Source organism: Myodes glareolus, chromosome 3 (genome assembly GCF_982192425.1).
Source record: "Myodes glareolus chromosome 3, mMyoGla1.1, whole genome shotgun sequence".
NCBI lineage: Eukaryota > Metazoa > Chordata > Mammalia > Rodentia > Cricetidae > Myodes > Myodes glareolus.
In genome coordinates this window covers 64,613,458-64,637,626 of record NC_142028.1, presented here as the reverse complement: position 1 = coordinate 64,637,626, position 24,169 = coordinate 64,613,458, and the positions used below count along the sequence as shown (strand labels likewise).

Below are 24,169 nucleotides of genomic sequence, written 5' to 3'. Positions count from 1 at the left end.
TTTTGTTGTTGTTGTTTTGTTTTTATCACACGTGGAGATGCTGCGCACAGCGTCTGCTCTTTTGGCATAGCTGACCAAGAGTATCTTCAGAGGGCACGGTCTCTGGAGTTGGATTTCCAGGTACTCCCCAAAGTGGCTGAGGTCAGGTGTGTTCAGGGTGCTGGGGCCGTACAGTGATTGAAACAGTGTGCACCCCACCAGTGTAGACACGTTCCAGTCATTCCACATCTTTACTGACACCTGCTGCAGTCAGTCTTTAATTTTTGCCAAAGCAGAGATAGATAGCCTGTCTCTGTGGTCTTGGTTTTATCTTCATGTTAATTCCCTAATACAAGAAATCTTTCACCTGTTTTAGCCATCCCTGTTAAAACTTTCTCTAAAAAATGTTTTTTTTTTTTGGTGTTAGTTAACTTTTTGTGAACACGTAGAAATTTTTCATATATTCTGGATACAATTCCTTTTCAGTTATTATTTACACATATATTCTCGAAGGGTGAAACCTCATGATTTCACTTAAAGAGAAAGGTTTATTTTATTTCTTTTGTGGGTGTGTGTGGGTTTGTGCACATGGGAGTGGGTGCACATGAGAAAAGGTCAGAAGAGGGCATCATATCCCCAGGAGCAAGAGTTACAGGATGTGATTCATGTGGGTGCTGGGAACTGAACTCAACTCCTTTATGAGAATAGCAAGCTCTCTTAACCTCTGAGCCAAGGACTCTCCAGCCCACAATTTTGCTTTTCTTACAGTATCTGTTAAGGAATGAAATTCTTAAATTTGTGTATGTGTGTGTGTAAAATACACACAACTGTCAAGTGGTGCTGGTGCACGTCTTTAATCCCAACACTCAGGAAGCAGAAGTAGGAGGATCTTTTTGAGTTTGAGGCCAGCCTGGTTTATAGAGTGAGTTCCAGGACAGCCAGGGCTACACATAGAAATCCTGTCTTGAAAAACAAAACAAAACAACAACAACAAAAACACACACAATAGAAAGTTTGGGTGTTAATCATTTTTTAAGTATACAGGTCAGTGGCATTCAGTACATTTATATAACTATCAGAACCTTTATATACATGTGCACACGCACGTGCACACACATGCATCCCACAACTGAATCTCTCTACCTATCAAACAGTAATTTCCCATTCCTGTTTACCCCCAGGCCCTGGTAACCACATTTTACCTACTTTTATTTTTTCTGAGATGGGGTTTCTCGGTATTCTTGGCCGTCCCTAGAACTTGCTCTGTAGACCTGGCTGGCCTTGTACTCAGAGATCAGCCTGCCTCTGCCTCCCGAGTGCTGGGATTAAAGGTGTGTGCCACCACTGCCCGGCATATTTTACTTCCAGTCTCCATGAATCTGTTTCCAGTAGACACCTCATTCTTGCTTGGAAGCTGGCCTACTTCACTTTGCAGAACATACAGGACAAACACACTGCTGTGAGTATGGCCTGCGTTTTGTTTGGCAGTGGTAATCTATCCGAAACTGAGTTTTGACTGGCATGGGCTAGGGATCCAGGTAAACGCAGCCATCCCAGCACCATCTGCTGGTCGAGCCGGTCCTTCCTTGCTTACAGCTGTGTCAGCGCCATCACAGATTAAGCTGCTGTGCCTATGTGGGACTGGAGTTCCAGTTTCACCATGCTGCCCCACCTATGTTACGTTGGCTCTTTCTTATCCGTATTAGAATTTGTTGTCCGTTTACAGCCTCCCCGAGCCTGGTGAGACTTCAGTTGGTGCTGTATTGAACTGTCAGTCAACTTGAGGAGGAATAACATCTCCATAGTACCAGGTCTCTGAACATGGTGCACCTCTGTGATTGTTTGATTTTTCTGGAATCTCTTTTAGTACAGTTTTGTTTTGTTTTTTCTTTAAATTTTATACATCAATTTTCCCCAGGGTTATTCCTAAATAAAACATTTTAGCTATCTTTTTATTATGAAAAATTAATACATATAAACATAGGTTGTAAGTGGTGCCCGGCTGATATGTTTTGGTTCATGAATTGGCTGTGCCACCTGGCATGTAAGTTACCATGGCTGTATGTTTTTGAATTGCTTGTGGTGGCGTGTCAGAGTTGAGCAGTTCAGACAAGGACTGTATAGCCAACATCAAAGACTTTTTTTTTTAAATCTGGTGCTGGTTAGGTGGTCAGCACAGATTTTTGTCAGGGATGGCTAGTTCGGTAGAAGGAAGTGTGTAGTGTATACTGAGCTCAACTTCCTGTACAGAAACAACGGTGAGTTTTAAAGAGGACAAGGGACGGGGCAGGCAGGGACTTGGTCAGGGAAGTGAAAATCCCAGAGTGCTGGTTGGTATAGATGTCCACAGAGTAATTTTTCTTGTAGATGACAGATATCAAGTATAGGAGCCCTTCAGATATTGGCAGGGATAAACCGTGAACTTGAGGGGCGCTCTTGGGTTTCCTCAGACAGATAATTTAAGTCTAGGGCCATCTTAGGGATATAGTCCTGAGCTTTTAAGTCCTTATAGACATAAGTTTGAGACCTAGTTCAGAGGAGCACTCGAAGGCCCCTGCATAGAGTTTGGTCAACGAGACACAATCTTTGTCGCTGGCTGTGTTTTCTCTGTAGCCCTTGACAGAAGATGATTTCTGAAACCCTGTGTGCTCTCACCCAACCAGAGCCACCAAGTGTCACTTTACCTTTAATCTGGCAACAATTCTATCAGTATTAACAATTGAATGTTCATTCAGTACCAGCCTTCTAGTAGATGGTCATTTGTTCTATCTAATTAATTAATTAATATTATTTTCAGACATGGTTTTATTTATCTGGGTTGGCCTAGAGCCGTTAATGAAACAGAATATTTTGAGACAAGGGTCTCGTGTAGCCCTGACTGGTCTGAATCTCAGTCTGTAGATGAGGATGACATTGAACTCCTGAAGCTCCTAAGAGCTGGGATTACAGGAGTGAACCACTGTGCCTGGCTTATGTGCTGGGGATGGAACCCAGGGCTTTGTGCATGTTAGGTGAGTAGTCTACCTACTGACTTACACCCCCAGCTCCTAATTCTAATGTGTGTTTATGTATGCATATATACCATAACATATATTATTTTTGAGATAGGGTCTCCCTGTGTAGACCAGGCTAGCCTCAAGCTCATCTTCCACCAGCCTCTGCCTCCTTAGTGCTAGGATAAAGGTGAAGCATGCTCCACCATGTCTGTTCCTGATTATCTTTATAGTTTGCCTTTTAACGTTGGGTCCAAACAAAGTCTGGACCTTTTAGGTGATTGGTAAGCCCTTCAGGTTTCCTCTAACCCACATCTCTTGTCTTGTTTTCTTGCAAGCCGAAGAAATGAGGTTGTTTATTCTATAATTGATTGAGTTCCTGTTCCATAGTTAAACATGGCCCTTATGTGTGCTTTCCCATCGCTGTGAAAAAAACTCAGGAGAAGAGCCACCCCATGGAGGATTTATTTTGGCATGGGACTTCAGAGGTTTTCATCCACCATGGCAGGGAGGTCAGGGTGGAGCAGAGTGGGCACACGGTGGCCAGGAATTGGATGGATCACCCTTGCTACAGACTTCCTCTTACCCTTTTGTTCCATCTAGGCTTCCAGCCAACGGGATGGTGCTGGCCACAATTAGGATGGTCCTCCCGCCATGCGTTCATCTTTCACAGGTCTCTCGGAAGTGTGCTTTACATGCTGTTCCGGTGTCTCTCAGTACAGTCAGGCTGCGGACAACCAACTCCCTCCCTCTTCCATTCCCCATCGTCCCTGCAAAATGGTGTTCAAATCAGTTCAGCGAGAACCTGATGCCACTTCCTGGTGGTGGTGTGCGCTTTCTGTCAGAGGCCCACACTGTCCACTTTCGATGCTTTTCTGATGTGGTAACTTTAAAAATTACAATGTCTGACTGTTGCTGGCATTAAAAAAAAAAACGTGATTGATTTTCGCTTATTGATTTTGTATGTAGGAATCTTGCTGAACTCTTACTAATTCATGTAATTTATCTGTTTGGCTGTTTCTGTGTTCCATGTGGACAAATGGCAGTGGTGTTTCTTCCTTTACAGTCCTTTGTGCCGTCCCTTCCCCCTCCTCACCTGCTGCATTAATGTAACCCCGGGGAAAGCTGGTTGTGGGGATTTTGATTTGTTCTGAGCGTTAAATGAAATTGTTCATGGTTTCATGTCTGAAGTGTTTTCCTTCTGATGCTCTTTAGCGGGCTGGGGAAGCTTTTTTCTGTTCCCAGATTGCTAATTATTCTGGATGCACAGTGCATTTGGGGAGATAATCATATGACTTTTACCCCCTAATTTATTAATGTAGGAGAGTTAATGAGTTTTTAAATGTTAAGCCTATTTTGCCTTACTGAAACAAACACAACTTGATAATGTCCTGGTGGGTATTTGTGTGTGTGTGTGTGTGTGTGTGTGTGTGTGTGTGTGTGTTTCCTATTTTCCAAGATCTCGTTAATAATTTGCTTGCAATCTTTTGCCACTTCAGTTGACGAGCTAACTGCCCTGAAATGACTGATCTGTGGGTCGTGTTGTCCTCGGGAGTAAAGTCGATGAAACTGGAATTATTCGATTTTTGGACGTTGTGGGAATAGAGCATTGGTTTAAAGCAAACAGGGCTGGAGAGACGGCTCAGGTGTTAAGAGCACTGACTGCTCTTGCAGAGGACCAGGGTTCGATTCCCAGCAACCACATGGCAACTTACGACTGTCTATAGCTTCAGTGCCCGGGGCTCCAACTCCTTCTCACCAATGCATATAAAACAAATCTAAATAAATTATTTAAACAAACAAACAAACAAACAAAACCCCTAGAATGGTAGTTCCTTCAGGAGAAATGCTTCCTTCCTGTGGATTGGGTGTGCCCTATGGTTGCAGTTGTGTTATGAGTCAGCTCGCTGGCTGGTCTTTCTTTCTATCCAGATAGAAATGGTGAGTCTCTTGAAAAATCGAAAAATAAATGGTGGGTCAAGTGCTGGCCTCTGGAGGCAGTAGGCAGGTGGGAGCCACAGCAAGAGATACCTCCTACCCGAGGTTCTTCTGTAGGCCTCAGGTATCAGCCTTTTTCTCCTATGAGGTAATGGTTCCTGGATGGGCCTAAGAAGTTGGAATTCTTCTGCCCTTGCTTGCAAATGGCTTTGCAACTTTCAGACAGGTCTAGGTATTGAGATTCCTCAGCGTTTTACAGCCGCACCGTAGCCTAGGGAGGCAGGATTCCTTGGACATTAACACCCCCAGCAGCCAGTGTTAGAGTTCTCAGTCTTGGGTCTGAGGCCCTTGGGCCTAATACAGCTTTGTTTGGCAGCTTCATGGAATTCTTCTGGCAACCAGGGCCTGTAGTGACTCTTCTCCGGGTCTTTACAGTATTTTCTTTTCCTGCAGCCTCAGCTTTCAGAGTTTTCTCTTGTCCCTTTGCCTTGATGGTCCTGTTCTTTCTCGACTGGTTCCTCTTGAGCTGTTACCACCTGCCGCTGTTGCTGCTGCAACTTCTGTTGTGTTACCAGTTTGGCCCATGCTCCTGAAGGTGGACATGAAAAGCCCATTTGAGAGACGCCTTTATTGGGTCTAATGTTACAGCATCAGAGAGGCAGCGTAGGCTAGTGTCTCGCAGCCATTTCTCTGGGGACTGCATGGCTGACTTCTATAGAATCTACAGCCTGAGAAAGGGTGTTTGGATCAATCACAAACATTTCTTTCTTTCTTCTTTTCTTTTTCTTTTTCTTTTTTTTAAAAAAAAATTATTTATTTATTTATTTATTATGTATACAATATTCTTTCTGCGTGTGTGCCTGTAGGCCAGAAGAGGGCACCAGACCTCATCACAGATGGTTGTGAGCCACCATGTGGTTGCCGGGAATTGAACTCAGGACCTTTGGAAGAGCAGGCAATGCTCTTAACCACTGAGCCATCTCTCCAGCCCCCCCCCTTTTTTTTTAAATTCATAGTTGAGACTTTTAACACCAACCACAATCATTAAGACTTTTGGGAGGACCAATCACAGCTGTTTGTTTTGGACCAATCACAGTCATTTGTTTGGGCCAATCCCAGACTTTCTTAGTGCCAGTCACAACCTTCCTTCTGATGGCACACTGGGAAAATTGCTCCCTGTTGGCCTTCGTGGCCATAGTTACAGGGTGGTCTGGAGTTCACTGGGATGTGTGCTCGCGTCTGATAGAGGCTGTCTTTCAGGGCCTCAGCGATGAGCTGCTATAGCCTGTAGTTTGTTTGTTTTAAAGATTTATTCATTTTTGAAAATGTGTGTGGTGCTTTGCTTGCATATATGTCTGTGCTCTATGTGCATACATGATACTCATAGAGGCCAGAAGAGAACATCAGACCCCTGGAACTGAAGTTATAGGTGCTTGTGAGCCACTCTGGGTGCTTGGAATCAAACCACGTCCTCTGAAAGAGCATTTGGTGTTCTTGCCTGCTGACCTCTCTCCAGAACATCCTGTAGGGCTTTTCTTTTTCTTTTTTTTTAAAGAAAGGATATTCGTGGAGTATTCTGGTACCGATAAGAGACAGTCAGGCTGCCTGTTGGACTAACAGTCTGTTTGCTCAAGGCAGCAAGTGAGAGTCCAGCGGCTGTTAACCAGGGCGTCGGGTCGCCTCATCACCAGCATCTTAATAAGAGGAAGGTGAACTTCAGAAGAGGTACTTAGAGTACAAACTTACAGAAGATGGGGCCAGTAATATGGCTTAGTAAGTCAAGGTGCTTGCCACCAAACTTGGGGGACCTGAGTTTGATCCCCAAAATCCAAATGATGGAGGAGATAATACTCATGAGCTGCTATCACCTCCACAGCATGCCCCTCTAAATAAGTAGACGTAATAAACCCCCCCCGACTTATCACTAACAGTGACTTGGTAACTCGAGCAGATTTTAACAACACCTTAGCATTCTGCTTACCGCTGCCCAATGTCCAGGAAGAGGGAGCCAGTCTTTCCTGCATCTCCATTGTACTAATTATGCAGAGTCGCTTTTGTTGAGTTGTGTTTTTCCAGACATGTGTCCATGTTATCTGCGTTTACAGATTCGCTGGCGCATTGGCATGAGTATTTCACAATGGCGTCTTGCCTTTTCATTGCTGTGTGTTCATAATTGCTCATTCCAGCTCTGTCCAGTGGTTCTCTCCCTCTTCTGGGATCATCCTGGCCAGGGAACTGTTTTCTTCAGACAGTCCGTGTTTGCTTTTGTTGATCTGTTTTCCGTTTCCAGCACTGTCTTTCTCCGGCACATTATTTCATAATGCCTTAAAATGGTACTTAGTTCATAATTTCCTTTTTATCCAATAAAGTCACTTAGAGCCTAAATGAACCTTTTAAAGATCGCTTTTGCAGCACCCACAGGCTTTCGCCTTTTCCTCAGCCTCAATATTGTATAACTTTATTATAAAGTGTCTTTGTGTCATATAAAGTCAGGGTTCCATTCTTCCCTTATTCTCCTTTTCCCTCATCTTCTGTTTTAAAATGTTTGTTTTGTGTGCCTGAGTGTTTTGCTGCATTGTTTGTAGGCGTGCCGTGTGGGTGCAGTCTCTTCAGAGTGCAGAAGAGGGCAGCAGACATTAGAATGAGAGTTACACACAGTTGAGAGCCGTCATGTGGCCAGAGTCAAAAGTGCTCTAACTATTGAGCCCTCTCCAGCCCTTAATTACTTTTCTGTTGCTGTGAGAAAACAGCATGGTCAACGTAACTGACAGAATAAAGTGTTACTTTTGGTCTGTGGTTTCAGAGACTTCAGAGTCTATAGAAGTTCAAAGGTCTACAGAGAAAGTTCCAGGACAGCCAGAGCTACACAGAGAAACCCTGTCTCAAAAAACCAACCAACCAACCAAACCAAAAATCTGATGATGGAGCAAAGGAACAGTTGAGAGCCCACAACTTGATCTACAACCAGGAGACAGAGACACGCAGAATCCCACAGTCTTTTGAAACCTCAAAGCTGGTCCCCAGTGACACACCCCCTCCAACAAGGCCACACCTTCTAATCCTTCCCAAACAGTTCCACCAATTGGAGACCAAGTACTCAAACATATGACCCTATGGGGGCATTCTCATTCAAACCACCACAGATGATTTAGTGTTAAGAGCACTTGCTGCTCATGCAGAGGATCCAGGTTCAGTTCTGGATCCACAGGGGGGTTATGGCTACCTGTTAACTCTAGTTCTAGGAGATCCAGCGCCCTCTTCTGGCCATCTTGAGCAATAGGCACACACATGGCTCTCTTACATGCAGGCAAATCCTCATTAAATAAATAATACCAATCTTTTGAAATTTGCTAATCTTTGGTTTTTGGCCTAGCTGTGCAGCGTAATTATGTATGTTGCATGCATATTTGAAAAGAATGTGTGCCCTGTAGTTGTTAGGGGCGGTATTGTCTATGTACGTTAAAGCAGTTGGTTATTTGTTTCATCAAATCTTTTTTGTTCCTGCCCGTTGTTCAGTCAGCTTGATTCAGAGATACCTGCTTGTGGTAATGGTGAATTTGCCTTTTACCTGTAGTTCTGTCAGCGTTCGCTTCCTAGCTTTTGAGACTGTTATTTGATGCTCAGAAGTTCCAAGCTGTAGCTCTGTGGACCTGCTTATCGCTGAGTCGCGAAGCCTTTGGCGCGAAGCCTTTGGTTTATATGATTCTGGCTCTGAAGTCTCTTATTGGCTGTTAATATCGCTCCAGTACTTTGTAGTGCTTGGCACATGCCTGATCTCAAGTTACTCCATTTTGTCTCTTGGCTTTTTGACTTTTTTCATCATTATATTTTAGAAATAACACTTATGCTTCATGACTGGACTTCCTTCCTCTCTCCCTTCCTTCCTTCCTTTCTTTTTTTTTTTTTCTTGGTTTTGTTTTGGTTTTTTGAGACAGGGTTTCTCTGTGTTGCTTTGGAGCCTGTCCTGGAACTAGCTTTTGTAGACCAGGCTGGCCTTGAATTCACAGAGATCCGCCTGTCTCTGCCTCCTGAGTGCCACCACGGCCTGGCTCTTTTTTTCGTTTTTGGAGGCAGGGTTTCTCTGGACTTAGCCTGGACAGTCCTGGAACTCATTCTGTAAACAAGGCTGGCCTTGAACTCACAGAGTTCCGCCTCCCTCTGCCTGCTGGAATTAAAGGTGTGCACCATCCAGCTGTATTTTCTTTCTTTTTCTACCCTGTCCAGAAATGGAGCAAATTTGCACACCTCGCAATGGAGTAAATAAACATCTTTTCTAATAAGTGAATAAATAATTAAAACCTGATAATTTTTGTAATTGTCTGAAATATTAATTCATTTTTGTATTACTTTTTTCATTTGAGATATGATTTTATATAGCCCAAACTGGCCTCTAACTCGTGGTCCTCTTGCCTCAGTGTCTGAGATTGCAGCACTTGCTACCATACCACGGTGCGTTCTTACAGCTGCTGGTTTATCTGTATCTGTTCTGTCCACCTCACTGTGCCCTGCTGTGCCCTCTCAGTGGCCCTCAGGGAATTTTAAGACTATTAATTTAGTCACCAGAGGCTGCATCTTCCTCTGAGTGGTAGAGAGGCCTTGAGATGGTTTAATTCTAAGCACGCGCCATCCAGTTTGTGGACTATAGTTATCCAGTAAATTGGTCCTTTCTTATGCTTTTAATCCCCCAAATTACACACCATCATTGTAATTCTAGACAATGTTTAGGTTCAACACAACATTTTTTTTTTCTCTTGGCACAAAGTTCCTCATTGCAGCTCGTCTTTCCTATGTGGGATAATTTGTCTTTCCTTCCAACTCAGGTTCATCCTTGAGCATTTTTAAATTTTTGGTCTTTTTGGTTCATTTTGCCTTAAGTACTTTCTTTTCCCAAGTAACATACAATTATATAGAAAAGCAGCTTCTGTTTCCCTCTATGCTGCATTTTCTCATTTTATGCTCCAAAAAGGTCGACAGTGGACTGTTGATGATTGCTTTATTTGAGCACCTTGGAAAGAATCTCCTGCTGTCTTCTGCTTTTCCTTCTTAACCCTGGGGGTTTGGCTAAGTGTCCGCCCCCTTCATAGGCACAGTGTCGTTTAGTGAGTGTTGTAGCACGGTGAGTGACGGTGGGGCCTTCTAGAATCAGACTGGCTGGGTCTTTGGTTTGCTGGCTAGTTAAACTTCTGTGCCTCGGTTTCTTCTTGTGTTGGATGCGTTAATGACAGTATTGGTGCAGCCTTGAGGCTGGTGAAGGGAGTTTAGAGCTCCAACACTGTTCTCCACAGTAGCCGACTGTTTTAACGTTCTTGTGGGCAATTATTTTTTCTTTCTGATTTTAAGAATTATATACTTATGTTTTAAAGATTGATGTGTCCGTATGTGCACTGTATGTGTCTAGATACCCTGTGGATGTAGGTACCTGTGTAGCCAGAAAGGGTGTCAGGTCCCTTGGAATTGGAGTTATAGGTGGTTGGTGAGTTGCTTAATGTGGGTGCTGGGAACTGAACCCCAGTCCTCTGCAAGAACTTTAAGTACTCTTAATCCCCGAGCCATCTCACCAGCAACCCCCTTTTAAACTGTGTGTGTGTGTGTGTGTGTGTGTGTGTGTGTGCGTGTGTGTGTGTGTGCTCGAGAACATTTGGAGGCCAGTGAGGTCACTGGCTCTCCTTGGACCTGGAGTTGCAGGCAGTTGGGAGCCATTAGGCATGGATGCTGGGCACAGAACTTCTGGTCCTCTGGAAGAGATTTTGAACAACCTCCCCAGCCCCTCTCCTGGTGCTTTCTGAATTCCCTGATTACTGGGGATTGATGTCTGTAGGTGTGAGATTCCTTTAATTTTCCTGTTTGAACTCCACAGGACTTTTTAAACCTGTGAATTGTTGTCTTTCATCCGTTCTGGAAAAACTCTTCGCTGTGTACCTTCAAGTGTTGCTTCCACCAGATTTTCTTCCCTCTCTCCTAATTAGTTAGATTAATTAGTCCCGCTCACTCCTATCATTTGCATCTTCTTGACTTTGCTCCACAGTCTCTGCGCTATGACTATTCTGGATAATTTCTTGAAATCTATCTCCCAGCTCATTAATTGGCTTCAGCTGTGTCTAATATGCTATTAAACCTATACCCTGAGTTTTTAATTTTAATTATGTTTTTATTTCCAGAAATTGTGTTTGGTTCCCTACGGAATCTGATTGTTTTCATCTTTTCCCTTTTGCTCTTCTCTTGCTTTAACAATATTATACACCCATCCTGTTCTGTTTCCGTCTGCTGCATTGAGAGACCAAGCCTCGTGGGACTCGTGGAAGGGACCCCTGAGTCCAGAGACCAGCCAGAGGCTTTCAACTATGAAGGAAAGCCTGGCCTAATACCTCTGCTGCCTCCCCGCACCCAGGTCCCTTTTTCTCAACTATTTTTTTTTAAGGCTGATTCATCTCATGGTTTGAAAAAGAAACCAAGGGCAGAGTCTCTCTCCCCACACCCAGTGCCTTTTCCGCCAGCAGCCAGGACTATTAGGATCTGCAGAGACTTCCAGATATATTTTATGTGTAGTCAAGCAAATACACATTTAAAAATTCATTCTCTCTGGAACGCAAACGGTGGCATGCTACGTATATTGTTCTGCACTTGCTTTTTAATAAAAAATATGTTTCTGGTTATGAGAGAAATACGTGCTCATTTTGAATAACATCAATTCCCAAGTGTTCACATGTAGAAAGTGAAAGTCTCCCTGGAATTCATTCTCTGGAGATAACATCTATTTTGCATCTATAAATATATATTTACATAAATGGGCTTATGCAACAGACACTGTTTTCTAACCTATTTTCCCCCCTTTTCTCCCAATAACACATCACGACATCATTCCATGAATCTTTCCACAGCTCCACGTTGCCCCACAGTGTAGGGCAGGGCCTGCGGAATCAGGGAGAATTAAGTTCCAGCACTAACTGCCCAGCTCAGTAAGTAGCGTAGGACTTTTTACAGCTGGTCGAAGCCTCGGTTTCCTCCTCTGTGAGGTGGTATCAGAGCGTATCACTCCTCGCGGTCTGGGGCAACAAGTGAGTCCTTGCAGGGGGCCCCCTCCAGGCCCCCAGGAGCACAATTTTTAAACAGCTCCCTCCCCTGTTCAGTGATCACACAGAGCTTACAGTCTGGATGCAACATAAGTACTAGCAGTGCCCCCATAAGAAGTGCCAGCCCGGCCAACCGCCATTCCTGTGAATTCTCGGGGGTGGGGGGTTCATGGTCCTCTGGGTTCTAATTTCTATGCTCTCTTTATTTTTTTTCTTTAAGGAAGCGTTGAGAGTCCCCTGCGGAGTGAAGCTCGTGTACTACGTAGGTCCTTTCCCATCATCACCACCCTGCATCCTCCTTCCCTCTGGGATGGGAGTGGCCTGTCCCCCTCAGCAGAGGCTCTGAGCCCTCTCCCCCGACCCTCCCCTTACCTCAGTGATGTCGAAGCTTAGACTTCGGTTTCTCTCCAACCTTTCAGCCCAACTCACACACACACACACACACGTGTGCATACAAATGCATGCATGCATGCATGCACATACACACACATGCTTCCAACACAATTCTCGTGATTTGTAACATACTAAAAAGATTTAAAATGCACTTTTTAAAGAGACAAAAGTCCAAAGGAAGCAAGGAAAGGAGGAAGCATTGACTGTCTTGTACAACAACCCACTCACCCTCTATCTACCACCAATCCTGAGAAGGCACACTTCTAGGTGCCAAAGAATCTCTGTTTCCTGGGAGTAGTGGTAAAAAGGGACCAATATGTCAGGCACTCTGTGTAGTCCTGACTGTCCTGGAACTCACTCTGTAGATCAGGCTGGCCTTGAACTCACAGATACTTGCCTGCCTCTTCCTCTCGAGTGCTGGGATTAAAGGCGTGGGCCACCACTGCCTGGCTACTCACCACTTTAAATAGCCATGAAGAGATTCCTCTCAGGGACAATACATAGGTGGTAGTGGCTTTAGTTTTACAGTGAGTCTCTGATAGAGGCACGGGAGATCTTTGAGCAGGAAGAGGTGGAGTCAGGATAGGTGTGTCCTTTCTGATGGAGGGTCAGGAGGAGGGTGACCAGGGTCCTAATGTAGTGCCTGTTGGTTCTGAACGGGGCTGGGAAGTTAGGGGGAGGTGAAGAGAGTCAGTGCAGGGACAGATGGCTTTTTCTGGAACAGAGGCTGGCCAGACAGCAGACACTTAGCGAGCCCTACTGTATCCCAGGTCTTTGTGGACTTTGGGGGTGTAGTAGCACTGACTCTGTCTTATGAAGGTCACTGGCTAGTGGAGGCCAGTGGCAATAAACAACCGAAGCCAGGGCAGGGACTATTTTGGTCAGAGCATTGACGGACTCTGTCCCTGCAGGTCTGCTCTGGGCCGGTGATCCAGCTCCTGGGAGCCTTCAACAACAGCCAGCCAGGGGGGCAGCTTGAAACTCTGGAGGACTTGGCGGTCAGCTCAGCCAGGAGGCAGAGGAGGCCCATGGCTTCCCACTCTGCCAGTTGTCAGGTACAGAACTAGCTAGGGTCTAGTGATTAATCTTGCCTCCATGGCTACCTTCCACATGATGTCGCTGAGGCCCAGGATGGGGTGACTTGGCTGAGGTCTCACAGATTAGTGTTTCGAGGTAGGTTAGCCCCACTTGGCTGCTGGCCTGGGCTCTGTGGGAGTTTGGGGACATAGGGATCTGGGTTTCCATTGTGTCTGGAAAGGCTCTAATGTGATCTTGGCTGACCCCACAAGTCCTGCTGCACCAGGGTTCCCAGCCATCTATTGGATATAGGACCAGAGAGTGCCTCCTTCATTCCAAAGCTCCTTAGGGATCTCTCCGTAGAGGCTGAGGGGCCATGAGTAAGTGCAGCTCCTGTGGGGCACAAGGCAGCTTTGGCTGGAGTGGACTTCTCCACTACGCTTCTCTCTCTCCATAGTGTGACCTCCCAGAAATGGAGAATGAGGAACCTCTTCAGCCGGGGACCGAGGACGCAGGTGATGGTCCACGGAGCTTGTGGGAGGATGCTCATCCCGACTCCTGTCACTATCAGCCCAAAGTTCTCCCCCCAAAGAACTGGGATCCTAGGTCCTTGAGGGGAATCTAAGCCCCCTAAAGTCTGCCCCTCCTCATGCTTCTTGAAGTCTCTGGGATCACATGACACATTCCCCTACCCCAGGTGAGCAGGAGACTATGCCTCTGGATGTTGGAGTGCGAGCCACCGTGGTCCGTACAATGCAGGAGGTGTTATGGACTCGGTAAGGCTCTGCTCCCTACCTCCCAGCTGTGCTGACAGCTGTTCTGTGTAACTCTGGGCAGGGCCACATTTGAGTGTGTGTGTGTGTGTGTGTGCGTGTGTGTGTGTGTGTGTGTGTGTGTGAAAACACATTTGGTACCGGGAGGTCACTGACTCACACAGCTAGTGGCGAGCTGAAATGTGAACCATGTGTCTGTAAGCAGTGAGCCTCTGGGCTGGGAGGGTCTAAAGGTCTGAGCCCTTTGAGGTCCTCACGCACAGATGGCAAGAGCAAGCACAGAGAGGGCAGGAACTGGCAAAGGCTACACAGCAACTCAGTAGTAGATCAGGGTTATGTCTGTCCATCCCTTGGTCCCTTGGTTGGTGTTTCATTGTTCCCACCCCAGTTGGGTTCTTTGCTTTGGTTGATTCCTTAACCCCCAACCTCAGGCTTAATCCTTTCCACACAGACCCAGCTCCTCTAGCAGGACCCAGGAGCCTGGCTTTGACACATGTATTCTCACTGGTCCATTGTGTAGCCTTAGGATGAGCCCTGAACTCTGAGTGCTCTCTATGTAAATGGAAGATACACCATTTCTTTCCAGGGCTGGGGTGGGAGTTACCGGGTCCATGGGGAAATACCCACAGTAGAGAGGAGGTAGACCAGCCCCTGTCCCCTACCCCTGCATTTCCTCCTGGGGTTAAATGAGTGGACAGCTTCCCTGCTAAAGGCTTGCTTGTCTTCATAGTGTCCAGGAGCTTCCAGACCTGCTGCTGAGGGAAGAGGAGGTAGCAGGCATTGCGGAGGACATTGAGGCGGCCCTCTTCCACCTGACCCAGGACACCAACCTCCGCTACAAGACCAAGTACCGCAGCCTGCTCTTCAACCTGAAAGATCCTCGAAACTCCGTGAGCTGGGGGAGGTGCAGCCTGCCCAGTCCTCCCTTGGGGACACCACGAGCAGTGGGTTGGAGTGGGTGCTTTCAGGGTGAAATGGTGCATTTTCTTCCCCAACAGGACCTGTTTCTCAAAGTGGCGCACTGTGATGTCAGCCCTCATGACCTGGTGCAGATGAGTTCAATCCAGCTGGCCCCCAAGGAGCTGTCCCGCTGGCGGGACCAGGAGGAAAGAAGGGTGAGCTGCCGCACAGATGAGCCAGAGAGGTGGGAGGGCCCTGTTGGGGGTGGCCCTGCAGTGGAAGGTGGGAACAGAGGGAGCAGGACAGACGGACGGACAGTCAGGATTGAGAAGAAGCTGGAGGAAACAGAAAGCAGGCCGGAGGGAGAGTCTTCAGGATAAAGGTAGGAAAAGAGGCCACACTCGTGTTTCTCTGTGGAGTTGGGTTGTATGGGGGTGGGAGGACTTTCGTGAGGAAGTTGCCAGTGGTCTTCTTCCCATCCTAACCTCAGGTTTGGGAGAGGGGGTCCCACAGCTCCACCCTCCTCCGTTAAATCCTCCTGTACCCTGCCTGGCCCATGATCTCACCCTACATGGAACACTGGAAGCAGAAAAGATAGGGCATTGAGCTGGCTTTTGGCCTGCTGCATGTTAGCCAGAGGCTGACCAGACTGGTCCAGAGTTGAGGTGCTGAGGAGGAAAGTGATTCCATTTTCTCAGCTAAGTTTCTGTTCAGCTCTGGTGGTGTCATAGGATGGGAACAGCTGTGTGGTTTGAGGTCAGCGAGGCCTCTGTGAAACAACCATGAAGAACTCCAGGGTGAGTGGGGCGGTGGTGGAGCGCCTTTAATTTCAGCATTCGGGAGGCAGAGGCAGGAGAATCTCACTGAGTTCGAGACCAGCCTGGTCTACAGAGCAAGTTCCAGGACCGTCAGGGCTACATAGAGAAACCCTGTCTGGAAAAACCAAACCAAACCAAATCAAACCAAAATAATTCCAGGGTGGGGAGCTGGGAAGGGAGCTCAGCCAGCGGAGTGCTTGCCACACATGCATGAAGCCCCGAGTTCGAGCTCCAGTATTCATGTAAAAAAATCCAGCATGGCGGCATGCATTTGTAATCCCAGTGTTGGCTGGGGAGGTGGAGATGGACGGATCCTGGGACTTGCTAGCAAGCCTCGCCTAGAGAGACCTTGTCTCAAAAAGCAAGGCGGATGGCTCCTGAGGAAGGACATCAAAGATAATCTCTGGCTTCCATGGGCGCATGTACACACATCCACATGCATCCAGCCATCCGCTAACATGCATGCCCACATGTGAAGAATTTTAAGGTAACGAACACAGAGCCTGAATCAAGTGGGGGCCTTTTTGGGTACAGGGCTCATGTCATCATGGAGCCCACCTGCCTGGGTGTGGAGGTGCAGGACCCCCATCTTCCTGCGCCATTAGGAAAGGAGAGACAGGCCTCCAGTTCAGGTGACACCGATAACAACAGTGGCAGCCAGCTAGGGGTGACTGTGAGCCTTGGACTAGGCTGGGCCTTCTCCGTATGCTGTTTAATACTGTGTTCTTAATCCCCAGAGAATAGATAAACTGAACTTTAGGGAAACTAAATGGTGGCCCAAAGTCAAACTAATCCTTACATCTTTATTAGTGGCCCATCTGGGACTCAGTTTGTTCCAGACACCACAGCCTCCTCAGGGTGGAGGTGGGTGGGGCATCCAGAGGCATTAATTGACTTGGGTGAAGACTTCCTAGAGGAGGGGGGACTTCAGTGAGTGGCACCTGGAGGGGTGGGGCTGAGGGGCAGACTTTCTCGGTGTACAGAGCCAGGCTTGAAAAGGAGGGGAGCTGCCAAGGGAGGAACCTTGAAGCGGGGAAGGGAGTGACTGGGAGCTCGGTGGGCCGATGCCCTGGCTGAGTTTGCCATGCCCTCTGCAGGGCCTGGACATCATTGAGCAACAACAGAAGGAGCTGTATAGACTTCCCACCTCCAAGCTGACTCACAAGGGTGAGGTAGAGATCCCACGGGACTCAGACCAGATGCTGACCCTGGAGGACCTGATGGTAAGGGACAACCTGACTTAGGCACAGGTACCCCACTCCTGTGGGTCCCTGAGCAAGATCACTGCTTACTCCATGGACCCCATGTTCTAGGTTTAGTAGGGTCTGTGACCCTGGCTGTTCATGCTCAAAGCATGAGAACGGGTGGTGGCAATTGGCCTGGGGCTGGTCTCCCTTCTTTCCACCTAACTCCAGAACACTTGCAGGAGGGGCACTAAGGCTGGTCATTGCAGTCACCCGAACCCCAGCCATTCTGACTTCAGGCAGTGACTTTTCTAGATGTGAAAGATAGAGACTTGTTTTATTCGTGGGTTTATTTGCTTGGAGTTGCCACAGGCAGGGAATGACCCCACACCCTGGGCAGTCTAGACAGAGGACCTTCTCACCTTGTCCTTGTACCTGGAGGAGGCCTAACATCTATGCCTCTCATTGATGGGTCAACTTCATTCCCTGGCGCATCCTTTACCATTCCACAGCGGAGCCCCTCCATTTTGCCCAGAGCCTGTTAGTATAGTACCTTCTCTGCTCCAGAAAGCTTGGTTAGCCGGCATCTCAATGTTCTGTGACCTTTGCCTTACATTCATCACCCTCAGAAGGCCACTCTGGCTTGACTGGGGTCTCCATAGATTAGTTATCTCCTGGTTGTGTGTGTTTCTGATCAGGAGACTGGCAGAAGGCAGGCAAATCCCTTCGCTTGTGTTCATTTCCTCAGTACAGAGTTGTTAAAACCCCTCTTGGGTGCTAGGCCTTGGGGGGACATGGCAGAGGGCATGACAAGACAAAATAGAGGCCCCCCACTTTGCACTCCCCCCCCACGCCTCATATCCAGGCCAAGAAGAATGAGTGCCCGTGCAGAGAGGAGCCCTCAGGGGGAGCAGCTGCTCCCCAGCCCACCCCAAGTCACATTCCCTCAAGAGGCTGAGTGTCAACACTGGAGAGGGACTGGAACCATGCAGAGAAGAGCTTCAGGGGAAGGGAGAGAGAGGAGATGGCGGAGGAGAAGGGGAAGGTGACAGAGAAGAGCAATCTTTACTCCATATTGAGTACCTGCCATGTGCCCCTCTTACAAACGGCACCTCATTTGAGCACGGCAATCACTGACACAGTCCGTGCCTTTCTGAAACCCAAGCCATTGACTAAGCTTAGTGTACTGGCCAGGAGTGGAGCAGAGATGTGAACCTGGCAACATTTCGAGGATCCCTCCAAAACCTCTGGACGCAGCCTGCGTCTGTACTGAAAAGGATTTCTATTACGAGGGGAACAGTGATTCAAAGGTTTGCTCCTCTGGGTTCTGTCACCTGCTTCTGAGAACTTGACCTAAGGAAAGGATGCAGAATTTTGGGAAGCACTTTGTGCGTGAAGACAGACGCTTTCAGGGTTCCTGATTGGTGACTGGCAGTGCAGGTGACAGTCTGCCCCACAGTCTGTCCACAGGGTCTAGAGAAGGGGGCAAATGTCTCTATTGCAATTAATGGGCAAAATGAGAGAACAAAGAATACTTGACCCCAGCTATTATAGAAAGGACCTCCAGACTGTCTGCGTAGAAAAACTATGATAAGGAGTGCCCGGCATCTCAACAGTTGTCTGAACAGGACAGGGTTTCTCTGTGTAGCCCTAGCTGTCCTGGAACTAGCTTTGTAGACCAGGGTGGTCTCGAACTCACAGAATTCCACCTGCCTCTGCCTTTCAAGTGATAGGATTAAAGTTGTGCTCCACCACCGCCTGGCAGTTTTTCAGTTTTTTGATTTCCCAAGTTTTCTTTACGAATTTCCAGTGTCTTAGAATATTAAAAAAGCATATTTAGAAAAATAAACCACATATTCCTGAAGCTCTCTACCCGTAGAGGACTGCTGGCCTCCCTGGCCACATTGCCATCTGTCCCTCTCTGGCCCCGTGCTTTCCAGGAACCCATGATGCCCCGAGAGTACAGCCCACCGGCCCTGACGACCCTACTGGAGGACACTGCAGATCAGCATCAGCACCACTTCTGGGACTCAAACTGCCACATCTGCAAGGACAGGAAGGAAGGCCGGAGGGGCATCAATAGTAGCTGTCTGGAGCCACATGTGGGCGTCAGCCACAGCATGGGTGGGTAGCCCAGTTCACAGGAGGCAGAATGGGGTTGCCTGTGCTACAGGTCACCTTGGCATGAAGCTGGCTCGTCTTGGCTGTCAGGCTGTGGGCTGTTTTCTGTCTCTGCCTGCTCACAGCAATTGTTGCTTCTGCAGATTGGAAATCCTCAACTAAACTGCCAGACTCCTCCAGAGCCATCATGAATAAGGAGGAAAATGCCATCCAGAACGCCCCAAGTCTAGCTCCTGTGTCCTCTCCAGAGATGCTCAAGGCTGGGGAGACATCTTCCAAGGAACCACAGGATGGGTAGGGGACTGGGAACCTTCAGGGCTCTGTGCTAGTGACAGGGGAGGTGAGCGGCTCAGCAGCATGGGTGGGAGAGGCCACCAGCTGAAGCAATAACATATACACGCTGCAGGAGCTTTCTTCCTTCATGACCTTAAGTCTTTCCGGGTTCGTGAGCCTGTTTTTCTATCTGTGAAATGGAACTCATGCGGTCTCCTGGCTCCCTCTGCACAAGGCTCAGTGCACAGGTCTCCGCAGTGAGAATGCAGTACTGACTCTGCAGAGGAAGGGGTGCTGGGGACATCCTGATGAATGACTCTGCTGGTCCCTGCCCTGTCCCTCCTTCTAGGCTCCAGATACCTGCTGAGCCCAAAGATGTTCCTCCCAGCCCTCCGCCCTGGGAAGGCTCACTAGACATGTTCTCTATCAAGCCATTCCGGGCCAAGGCCCAGCTGATTTCAGGACACAGTTGCCAGCTTCTCCAGGTACTCCACTTCTGCTTACAAAGGACCCCCTCACACACCGCTCAGCCCCGTTGGTAATTCATCCATCGCTTCTACAGATCACCAGTGAGCTATGGGCTAGCTCTTCATGAGGGCGTCGACACACTGAATGTGATAGCTCTCTCACCCTCAAGGCCTAAGGCAAGGGGGGCTCTGGGAGAGCATCCTGGAGCCCCTCAGGTCGCAAGAGGGTTTCAGAGTGATGGTTGAATAACTGGCTGATTAACAGTGAGGGAGGACCTTTTAGACTTTGGCCAGGACAACCTGTAGGTCTTCAGGGGCCGTAGAGCTCTCTGGGAGAGTCCCTGAGGGTTCAGATACTTTGTCTACACTTCTCATCAGGCTTTGCTTGAGGTAATGGGAAATAAAACTGCCTAAAAGGGTGGGAAGCTGGGTGCTGACCGACCACCTGCCCCCAGGCTCTGCCGGAGGTCATTCGCTCAGCAGGCTGCCTCCCTCCAAATGACCTTTGGGATCTTCTGGACAGCACGTGCGCAGCCAAAACAAAGGTAACCTATCTGCTCTTAGGAACCCTCTCTTTTTGCCTCTCCTTCTTAGCTCCTTCCTCCCCTCCCCCCCTAGTTCCCAGACTCACTAGTGACCCTGTGCAAGTTCCCCCCTCTCTGGCTTCTTCCTAGAGCAGTGGTTCTCAACCTGTGGGTTGCCACCGCCAGGGAGGCCGCATATGAGATATCCTGCATAATCAGATGTTTACATTCTGATTCATAGCAGTTGCAAAACTCACAGCTATGAAGTAGCAACAGAAATAATCTTATGGGACTGGAGAGATGGCTCGGAGATTAAGAACACTGGCTGCTCTTCCAGAGGTCCTGAGTTCAGTTCCCAGCAACCACTTGGTGGCTCACAACCCTCTGTAATGAGATCTGGTGCCCTCTTCTGGCCTGCAGGCACACATACAGACAAAGCACTGTATACATAATAAATAAATACATAAATAAACCTTTTTTAAAAAAAATAATTTTATGGCTGGAGGGCGGTCACCACAACATGAGGAACTGTATTAAAGGGTCTCAGTTTTAGGAAGGTTGAGAACTGTTGTCCTGTTGAGTCTAAGTATGCCTGCAGGCCAAGAGGATGAGGTCTTCTTTGCCACTTCCTTTTGTATCCCAGGATATTTGCGTGGCCAGACTGTGTCCCCATGGGTCTCAGGACATCCACAACTACCGCGTGCTCTACTCCTACCTCAACAACAAACAACGCCACTGCCTGGCGACTGTGCAGCATGTGAAGATGGTCCTGCTACCTCTGCCCGCCTTTCAGCCTCTGCCAGCCAGACTGCGCCCTCTAGGGGGCCCAGGTGAGAACTGAGTATACACCCGAATAGGGCTACAGAGCAGCCAGGCTTGACCCAGGTTTAGCAGGACAGAGGCAGATGCAGACAAAGCCGGGAGGAATAGGTGTGACTCTGCAGCCGCATTAGCCAGGCCTGGCTTCAGGGCAAGGATCAGTCTAGACGTGGCCCTAGGAAAGCACCTATGGAAGAGGACTCTAGGGACTCAGAACAGCTTTAACACCTTTCTGAGCTGCAATTCCCAGTATTGGAGGCAGAATGACATAGTCTCCATGAGGCGGTTCTGGGCAAAAGCCCAGCTTGTCTTGGGACATAGTTGCCAGCTAGTCCAGGTACACCTTCTGCGTTCGCAAGGTCTCCCCCTATGATACTGCCCAGCCCACAGCCATTCAACTCTCGTTCATTCGTTGTACAATAAGTAATTGCTTGGCTTTGTAGTAGGCACAAAGACAGATGATACACCACCTTCCGGGGTGGCATAGACTGTTAAGCCTTGAGGTCAAGCCATCCCCGCTCCACTCTCTGCTAGGTAACCCTTGATCACCTAGGCCAAGCCTTCTGAGCCAGTCTTGCTTGTCTGCTTGCTTTCCCCCAATCTCACTGCCAGGAGGTTCTCATGAACAACCTTGCAGATCCACTGCAGCTTTTGGGGAATTCATGCTGACTTCCTCCAGGTCTTGGGACCCTTCCTTCGCCTCTTCTTAGGTCTTGAAACCACTCACCCGAGCCTGTTACTAGCTGTGTTGTTCCCTAAGGATGGACTTCCGGACATAGCCATGTCCAGCCCTCTGTGGAACAAGGTTCCAAAGACTGTCTCCTTCAGCAAAAGAGTGGAGAAGAGATGCTACCAGCCAGAGGACAGTATTTCAGAGGCCACCCTGAGAGGATCACCTTCCCACGAGGAGGCCCCAAAGCAGAGCTTGGCCAAGGGCAGCCTGACTCCAAGGAATGTTTGTGCCTGGCAGAGCCTCCCCAGAGTCAGGGGGAGGCAACAACCTAGGTGGGAACAGCAGTCCCCAGAAGCAAGCTGGAGCCACCCCCAACATCCCAATTCAGGTAGACCAGTTTTCCCTGGTGTTGGTCATGGACAACCCCTCCATAGGGCCTCCTGTTTCCACCAAGACATACTCCAGCACCTCAATATCTTAGTGAGCATGAGCCACCAGTTCCAGGCTTCGCTGTGGCCCCCAGGCCAAGAGCCCCTACTCCCATCTTCTGCAGTATCTGCAGTTCCAGACCCCCATGAGCCAATCCCAGACCCTCCTGTGGGCCCTGTGGATGGAACTGGCTCTGACCCTTCGGATCCATCAGAACAGGAGTGTTCGTTCCCTTACCAGTGCTGAATGAGAGAGAGGTGAGTCAGCCCCGCTTCCTCCTGCCCAGTTTGTATCTGCTCTGCAACCTGTTTGATGTTGATTTTTGGTTCTATAAAAACTTGGCAAAATAAAAATGGTGTCTGATGGTTGTGTAGGAGCATCTCTAGTCCCATCCAGGTGTGGCTTGAAGTATCTTTGAAAATGTATATATTTTTTTTACCACAAAGGCATGACCTCCCCCATTGCTGATCAGGGGTCCTGAACCATCATCAGTTTGTCCCAGGACAAAGGTTTTGCTATGTGGCTTCTGGAGGCATTTAAAAAATACTCTGAGTCAGGTGTGGGTGTGCACACATTTAATCCCAGTACTCTGGAGGCAGGGACAGGTAGAGAGATCTCTTGAGTTGGAGTCCAGATTGTTCTACATAGCGAGTTCCAGGCCAGCCCGAGTTCCGGGCCAGCCCGAGTTCCACAGTGAGATCCTGTCAGTGATGGCTATTTTATTTTGTTCATTTTTGGTTTTTGGAGACAAGGTTTCTCTGTGTAACCCTGGTCCCCTGGAAACTTGCTCTGTAGACCAGGTTGGTCTTGAACTCAGGGATCCACCTGACTCTGTCTCCTGAGTGCTGGGGTTAAAGGTGTACACCACCACCGCCCAGCCCTTGATGTCTATTCTTGCCTGTCAGCTTGATCACATCTGGAATTAACTAAAATCCAAATGGCTGAGCACACCTTGTAAGGATTTTTTTTTATTAATTAAATCATTTGAAGTGGGAAGACTCACTTCTAATCCGGATCTTTGAGGTAGAAAGTCCACCTTTAATCTGGGCCACACCTTCAGCCTGTGTAAAGGATGTGGAAGAAGGAAGTTTGCTTTCTGCCTGCTTGCTTTCACTAGTGAGTTCAGTCCTTCACTGGCATTAGAGCCTACTTCTTAGGGATTTGGCGTACACTGAAGACCAGCTGAGACATCCCCTCGCCTTGTAGAATGAGCAACGACTGGATTCTTGGACTCTGCATTGGTAGGCAGCTGTTGTTAGACTAGCTGGGCCTCAGCTTGGAAGCCGTTCTAATAAGTGTATTATGTGTGTGTGTGTGTGTGTGTGTGTGTGTGTGTGTGTGTGTATAATTCTACAAGTTCTGTACCCCTAGAGAACCCTAGCTAAAACACCGTCTCAAAAAAAAAAATTCCGAATTAAGGGAAAGAGTCAGTGTTGGGAGAGAAGACAGACTGGGGTTAGAGGAGAAACCGACAGACAGAGGGTCCAAGGAGGTAGAGGTGTTTGTTAGGAAAATGAAAGCAGTGGCTTTGTTCTGTTCAGTTGCGAGCGTATCCGTGAGTCAAGGAGGTCAGAGCAGAGCTTTGGCGTCCTCCTCTCTCCCTGTCCTCTCTTTGACACAGGATCTCTCCCTGAACCAGAAGCTCACCATTTTGACTAGGTTACCAGCGAGCTTTGCAAATTAGCTAGCGCTGTCCCCCTCCCTCTAATGCTAGGGTTAATAGGCTCTGAGCCATCTGGGCCTTCTCTCCAGCTCCAGGAGTGATTTTAACATTTCTGATGTTAATTTTTCTCTTGGG

At 48.1% G+C, this 24,169-nt stretch overlaps 1 protein-coding gene across 1 annotated transcript in view; it reads left to right on the top strand.

Annotated features, from left to right (window-relative positions):
• Spocd1 (SPOC domain containing 1) overlaps nt 1-22,712 on the top strand; it is a 28,480-nt gene extending 5,768 nt beyond the window's left edge. Inside the window, exons 2-14 of the mRNA XM_085685918.2 lie at nt 12,201-12,242; nt 13,285-13,428; nt 13,848-13,905; nt 14,088-14,166; nt 14,894-15,053; nt 15,162-15,278; nt 16,979-17,104; nt 19,006-19,189; nt 19,330-19,480; nt 19,809-19,944; nt 20,382-20,471; nt 21,094-21,280; nt 21,980-22,712. Of these exons, the coding sequence (XP_085542044.2) occupies nt 12,201-12,242; nt 13,285-13,428; nt 13,848-13,905; nt 14,088-14,166; nt 14,894-15,053; nt 15,162-15,278; nt 16,979-17,104; nt 19,006-19,189; nt 19,330-19,480; nt 19,809-19,944; nt 20,382-20,471; nt 21,094-21,280; nt 21,980-22,617 (2,112 nt within the window). The 3' untranslated portion in view covers nt 22,618-22,712. The remainder of the gene's footprint in view (nt 1-12,200; nt 12,243-13,284; nt 13,429-13,847; nt 13,906-14,087; nt 14,167-14,893; nt 15,054-15,161; nt 15,279-16,978; nt 17,105-19,005; nt 19,190-19,329; nt 19,481-19,808; nt 19,945-20,381; nt 20,472-21,093; nt 21,281-21,979) is intronic.
• The last annotated feature ends 1,457 nt before the right edge of the window (nt 22,713-24,169 follow it).